The 7,898-nt window shown below is 33.4% G+C and overlaps 1 protein-coding gene across 1 annotated transcript; it reads right to left on the reverse strand.

Moving 5' to 3' along the window:
• Window positions 1-513: 513 nt before the first annotated feature.
• LOC109337565 (organic cation/carnitine transporter 4-like) lies at window positions 514-4,792 on the reverse strand. The gene is made up of 2 exons (XM_019574572.1): window positions 4,276-4,792; window positions 514-1,856 (listed from the first exon to the last, which is right to left on the reverse strand). The coding sequence occupies exons 1-2, from the start codon at window positions 4,691-4,693 to the stop codon at window positions 679-681; spliced, it is 1,596 nt and encodes a 531-aa protein (XP_019430117.1). The 5' UTR covers window positions 4,694-4,792; the 3' UTR covers window positions 514-678.
• Between the last annotated feature and the right edge of the window lie 3,106 nt (window positions 4,793-7,898).

The raw sequence follows: 7,898 nt of genomic DNA on the forward strand, positions 1-7,898 counted from the left end.
AATGTACAGAAATAATTTGAATGTGAAAAATGATTTCAATTTCATCTAACGTTCAATGACTATTACCTTTTAACATAACAAAAACATAGATGTTGTAAACACTCAATTTTAGTGGGGTAACGACATGAACCAATCACTAATTAATATTAAATTATTATTAGCATATAAAATATATAATATATAAAAAGTAGGAAGAAAAATATGTGAGGAGGAGGTGACATGTGGTGTGAAGGAAAAAATGCAAGGAGAAAGTGACATGTGGCATGAGGGAAGGAGAAAGTGACATGTGACATGAGGGAAGGAGAAAATGAAATGTGGCATGAGGGAGTTTTTTTTATTATATTGTTAATAGATGAATCACTTACGTTACTTTTAAAACATCAGATTTTAAACATATAGATATTGACTTAACTTTATACAAAATATATTTCTAGATGTAATTATTATCTAATACCTATATCAATCACTATATAAAAAGGCATTGCTTCAAGCACCACCTCAAAACAAAGAGTGAAAAAATTAATATTTCCAACAAGGAGAAGAAAATGAATCAAATGAAGCATCAAATAGATGATTGCACTAACATTAAGAATCATTACAAAAATAGCAAATAAAGGAAAACATATGTTTAACAAATACAAAAAACCAAAGATGTTATGGAATTAAAAACATCTAGTATCATGCAATTCCAGCTTCCAATCCTTTAAATGTATCATATAGAGGTTGATTTAGTGTCTCTGGCAAATAAAATGCAAAGATCCCACCCCCAATTCCACAAGCCGCAAATAATGCAAATGGCAACCAATTACCCAAAACCACCACTATCGGTGCCAATACAGCGCCAATTTGCGCCGCCTGCGAGCCACACCCAAGCGCGGCGTTCCTCACCACAGTCGGGAATAGCTCTGCCGTATAAATATACAACAAGTTATAAGTTCCAGCCATCCCAAATATTCCTAAAATGCCACATACCATTCTTACCACCTTCCACATCCCAACATTACTAATAAAACTAGCTATCAAACAAAAGAACCCACTGAACCACATAGTCCCTATGGTCAATGGCTTCCTCCCTAACCGGTCCAACAAAAACGCTGTTAACCCAAATGCTGGCATCTCAGCCACTGCATTAAGAGCCACGTTCATGTAAAGGTTAGTTTCTAGGTTCACCACATTCAAGCTTAGACCATAGTACACGACAGAGGTACAGAAGTTAATAGCTAGAGCTATAAATAACCTTATACGTGTAATTGGGGAACGAAGCACATCTACAATAGATCCCACAAGTGCTTCTTTGTTTTCTAAGTGTTCATTATTGCATGTTTGTTCATAACCCAAACCATCATTTGGTGTTGATGAATCTTCATCATCAAGTGCAAGAATAATGTCACTTGGGAGGTGATTACCATTGGTGGAAGCTATGGTAGACATGATCTTTGTCGCGTCGCGAACTCGCCCACGAACAAGATACCATCTTGGTGATTCTGAAAGGAAAGGAAGGACTAGTACAACAAAGAATATGGAAGGAATAGAAGAAGCTATATAGAGTTCACGCCATGTTTGAAAGATGTATGCAATGCTAGAAAGAAGTGCAATGCCAGATGAAAAGAAGTAGAACGTAGACATTCCAGCTATGCCACGCTTCGTGGGTCCAACTGGCTCGGAAGCTAGGACAAAGGCGCATAGGCCAACGCCACCGGAGCTGAAGCCGGTTAAGATGCGGAGGAGTACATAAGTCCAATAGTTAGGGGAGAATGCTGTTAAACAACCGAAGATAGCGTTTAAGATGCAGACTATTGTAAGAGAACCTTTCCTTCCAACAGAAGAGTCCGAGAGATGACCAAATATTCCAGCACCTAGAATAATATAAAATGTCAATATTACATTGTTAACTTGTTGTATAAGAAAAAAAATGTGTCCAATTAATGGTGTAAAAGTTTTATGTATAGTCGATATATCATTCATCAGAATTTGTTAAAGAAGAAAGATAATAGTTTCAAAAAAGAAAATTAAAGAAAACTAGGAAATTTGCTGAAATTACTTACTAACCAGTTCATGCAACAACAGAATTCGCCCAAAAAATTACTGTATTTTAGAGCATAATTATCAATGAACACATATTCGTTGTACTAGATTCTCTCTTGTATGTTTATCTCATGTTAATAAAAACATATCTTATATTAATTAAAAATTTAAATATTTATTATAATTATTATTTTTGTTTTATTATCGTTGAAATAATGAATAGAACAAGATTTGAGATATCCAATCTGTGTTGGATGACTGGAACCAAACTCTATGACACATATTTTACTGTTCATACATCAAAATTGATTAATACTGATGGCGGTTTTCGGTTATATTGTATCGGGCATATCCACTTGTTTTGTTACAAAACTTCTAAAGAAATAAAAGTAATTTAATTGTAGCAAAATATTGAAAGAGAAAGAAAATGTTTGTAATTTATGAGTTGTATAATTATTAATATATTATCTATTATTTATATTTTATTATTATTGATTTTTTAAAATATATAAATAAATAATGATTATTGATTGTATATAAATATTTATATCGATAGAGTGTAAATATCATATTCATGTTGAAAAACATATATGTATATTTAATTTTAGTGTAATTTAGTTAACTACAGCTTTAATTATAGTTAAGATATTAATGTATTATTTAGACCAGTATTGTTAAAACTGTATCGGTACCGGTTAGAGTATTGATACAGTGGTTCAACTGGTGGTTCAGTAAGTAAACCGTATACCGATTAAATTGGACATACCTACTTATATTTATATAAATAAAAACTTATAACAAAAAAAATTCCAAATAGGTAGATACTCAAATTTATAATCCATATTTATAATCTACTCAAAATTTACATAAACAAACAACTTTAAGTCTTTAACAAATTCAAAGTCTAAATTACAAAACATATATCAATCCAAAAGTATCACTTAACAATTGCAAAGTATAAATAAATGACACAATTTTACAACTCACTCTACAAAACAAATAAATTTGGAGTTTTAACATTTAATACCAAGGAGTCAAAGTTGTCTCATATCAATATTATATTTTTCCACCAAATCTTATTTTCAGACAATACTCCAAGATTATACAAATGTCACTGAGATTACGCACGAATGCTAGAAACCAAAAGGTGTAATCTAAGTATGCCTTAGAAGTAATGAGGAAGAGTTAGAAAGATGGGTCACATTGTAATAGGTTTTTAAGTTTTTAAGTTTTTTTTTCAAAAAAAAATATGTGTATAAACCGGCCGGTTTAATAAAATACTGGCCGGTTCACCAGTTTTGACCGATTTTAATACTTGGCCGGTTCAACACTTGTACCGTACTGGTTAGGAGTCCAATTTACCAGTTTTCCGGTTGAACTGGTCAGTATGAAATAGTTTTTATAACATTGATCTAGACTTTAGAATAAAATATCATAGTCAAATAAATCTAATCTTCCCAGACAAATACAACTTTTATACATTTTGGTGGTTCAGACATCACACGAGTCCCACCCCATTAGCCGTAACAAACTATTTTATTATCTTGAATCAAGTTCATGCCTATCGTGTATTCGTGTTTGTCATCATCTGTATTCTTTTCAAAATGTTATGTAAAGAATAAAAAAATAATCACCAAAATTATCCTCATCTAAGTTCACCAAAACCCCCAAAACGGAAAATGTTCACATACACTTTATATATGTTCAAAAATTAGTAAACAACCACACACAACATACTATAAATTCTTTTTGATAGATAGAAAATTTAACCTCTTTTGTATACATTACAAATCTCATATTTATCGTTGAGTGAAATGCTCATATTCCTCCATGGAACAAAAGTGTGCTACCAAAATAGGCTCAAAATAAAAAATCTCAACTTGATCTTTACAGGTTTTAAATAATAATTAAATTACTCGTTTTAAAGATACCTATTAATAGTAACAATATTTTGAACATAGAATTCATAAAAAAAATTACTTTTTTAAAGGGTTAAATTAGTGGCACGTTTCTTAAATATCTTAACTTCAGCATTGACTCCTTAATTTTATTTCATTATCAGATCAAAACAATGTTTAAACAAAAAAAATGGGACTGAAAACCATGGCTGGAGAAATAAGTTAAAAAGCTAGATTTAATATTTATATATTATTAATATAAAAATTTATAGACAATGTAATAATTAAACATCATACTTAATAGTGTCGTGATAATAATAAATACCAGAAGGAAACGAATCCGTGAACTAACCAATCATAGAGCCGGCGAAGAACAAGGCCTGTACAAGTCCAACCTTAAACCTGTCCCCGCAAATCAATCCCCACTCCGACACTGTGGAGGCTGCCGGTCCTCCAACCCACTCCCACGTCCCAGATGGGAGGCTACAGACGCTGGATGCGGCAGCGTCGCAACCCGTACCGGCAGCGCCGGGAAGGCACTTCCACTTGGGTTCACGGTCAGCAAAGATCATGACCATGGAGTGGAAAGCCTCGAGGGACCACGCAAGATTGGTGAGGACAAAGTGCTTCAGCTGCCACCGCCCGAACTCCCCGCAGTGTTTCTGCAGCATTTCGTCGATGCACATCTTTTTTGATTGCTCCTCCTCCTTCTCCGCCGGCATCAGCGGAGATCGGAGGTTGTCGGAATCAAATGACATGGTGGCAGACATTTTTAAGCGCTGTCCTCTCGATGCTCTTGAAGCTTTCGTTTCCCGTTCTGCATAGTTTGATGCAGATATTTATATTCATTTATTATTACTGTTGTCTTGAGATTAGGATGTAATATGTTATAGAATAATGATTAGAAAGAAAATAATTTATATATTATTACTCCATTATACACATTTATATTATTGATTTTTCAACAACAAAAAAAATCTAAACAAATATTACATGATAAAGTAATTATATATTAATTTTTACATTTATAATACATATATTATTATACCCAAAATCATGTCAATTAAACAATTTAATATTGATATATTAATATTACTAGTTTTTATATTTTCAATATATTATGATATGTTAATTATCACCTACTTTTAATAAAAGTAATAAGTCATGTAACTCTAACCATTCATATATATTAAATTCTTAATTGATATATTAGGAGAAAAAACTCTTAATTAAATAGGAACTAGTGATAAAAAAATGATATTTCATCTTGAACTACCTCTTCTTTACCTTAGTTATTGTTTGTTCTCAGTAGTTTTTATTTCAGTTTTCTAGTTTTTAAACTTTAGTTGTTTCGAAATAATTTACAGCAGTAATAAGATCTTATGGCCACAACTATAGAGGCGAAAAGGCTCTAATGGAAGTAGTGATGATGTTAAAACATTCATGAGAATCTAAATCTCTGCATCAAATGTATGTGGAAAAGACCTCACATGTACATAAGAGCGTGCCCAAAAGTACCAGTGTTGAAGTTGAATCATGATCCTCATGAGGTGATAAATGAGGAAGAAGGATCTCATGATAAAACTACAAAAAATGAAGAGGATGAACTTTGAGTTTTTTTTCTTCTTTTAGCTTTTATTCCTTTAGGTCCGGTTCCTAGTTTTTAGTTTAGTTTCTATTTTTAGTTTTCTGTTGGTTAAGTTAGTTAGGCCAACTTGCTGTAAATAGTTTGGTATTCTTTCTTCTTTAATCATCAAGAAATGATCAAGAAGTTATTTCAATTTTGCTTGCAATGGGATACCATATTCTTTAACATGATATCAAAGTTTCTAGCCCTGATACTCCATTCTTCCGCTGCCAAAATTCATGAAAATATCAGAAATAAAGCTTCTTCATCTTCTTCTTCAAGTTCGCAACATCATGGAGAATAGAGTCATTCAGATGCTCAATCCCCTGCAAGATCCTTGTTCTCCTTACTACATGAGCCATAATGAGAACCCAGGTGTTGTCCTTGTCTCTAAACTTCTCAAAGTTGAGAATTACCATTCCTGGTCTCGTGCGATGTGGATGTCAATCAAAACAAAGAACAAGCTTCATTTCATCGATGGATCACTCCCTAAACCTTCAGTCGAAGATCCAAACTTCAACGCGTGGGACAGATGCAACACTTTGGTTGTTTCTTGGCTAACTCAATCATTTGATGCTTTAATTGTTCAAAGCATTCTTTGGATGGACACAACTCTAGAGATTTGGCATGATTTGCGTGAAAGATACTACCATGGTGATGTGTTCATAATTGTCGAGCTTCTATGAGAGATCTATACCTACAGGCAAGGTAATCTTAGCATAACTGCTTACCATAATCATATAAAGGGGCTATGGCAGGAATTAGATAACTTTAGGCCAATTCCTGGATGTACTTGCACACACAAATGCACATGTGATCTAATACCTACCATAAAAGGATATAAAGAAAATGATGTCATTTTCTTTCTCAATGGTCTTAATGATCAATATGAAGGAGTGAGGTCATAAATTATGTTAATGGACTCGCTCCCTACTATTAACAAGGACTTCTATTTGTTAACTCAACAAGAGAGACACATCAACTCTCAACTTGGTAAGCCAAGAGTTCTAATGAATACATCCAATAATGAGAATTATGAAAATGAGATTGGGAGAGATACAAGAATCAATAGAGGAAGAGGTAGGGGAGAGGATACCAAATAGGAAGGGGCATGGGCAGATCCTCAACTGGGAGAGGAACCAAGACTTGTGTCTTCTGTCACAAAACTAGTCACACTGTTGATCAATGCTTCAAGAAATATGGATTTCCCCCTTGCAATTTCAAAAACTATGATGTTAACAACATTGGAACAAATGAAGTTCAAGCTTATAACTCTGCCTCTCAAGATCAGGAAAAGGACCAGATAGTGAGCAATAAAACCAATGGAGTAGCATCAAGAGTTAATATCACTCCCCAACAACATCAGACCCTTTTGTCCATATTGTAGCCTAGCGTCACACACAACACAAACCAATTTGCTACACATTCTGCAGATCAAAATGAAAACAATAAAGGTATGGTGAATATATTAAGTCGCAATACCAAAAATCTTGATTAGTTTCTTGATACAGGGGCAACTGATCACATATGTCACACCCTCTCACAATTTCAAACATACAAGAAAATCAATACCATTTTTGTGACATTGCCTAATGGTAGTAAGATATCTACCAATATACCAGGAAGTGTCATGTTTTCCTCTCATCTTTACTTAGTTGATGTATTGTATATTCCATGTTTTACTTACAACCTGATTTCCATATCAAAGATGATTGAAACATCTTCTTGCCAACTAACTTTCTTGAACAATTTTTGCCATATCCAGGATCTCCCATCATTGAAGATGATTGGTGTAGCTGAATTGAGGAGTGGATTATATGCTATAAGGGATCATGTGAAGACCTTACCCATCATACACAAGACAAATTCTAGTAATTCTGTTAATAGCTTCAATACCTATGATACTAATGCTTGGTATAGTAGGTTAGGGCATCCTTCCCATAATAAAATGTTAGAAATGCAGAAAACTTTTCCTACCATTTCCTGTACTAAAACTATTGATCCTTGTCACCTTTACCATTTGGCTAAACAAAGAAACATACAATATGACAATAGGATCTCTAAGTCTGCCTGCAATTTTGATTAACTTCATATGGACATATGGAGGCCCTTTGCTACTCCAAGTACTCTTGGACATAGATACTTCTTGACAATAATTGATGATAGATATATATTCATTTGGCTTTATTTTTTAAAACTCAAATCTGAGGTGCCTGGACTCATTATATATTTCATTTGCCTTATTCAAACTCAATTTAGTGTAATAGCAAAGTGTGTGAGAAATGATAATGGAAGGGAATTCTCCCTTCCTGAATTTTATGCTAGCAAAGGAATAGAGCACCAGACCA

The sequence above is a fragment of the Lupinus angustifolius genome, unplaced genomic scaffold (assembly GCF_001865875.1).
Source record: "Lupinus angustifolius cultivar Tanjil unplaced genomic scaffold, LupAngTanjil_v1.0 Scaffold_8_128, whole genome shotgun sequence".
Lineage (NCBI taxonomy): Eukaryota > Viridiplantae > Streptophyta > Magnoliopsida > Fabales > Fabaceae > Lupinus > Lupinus angustifolius.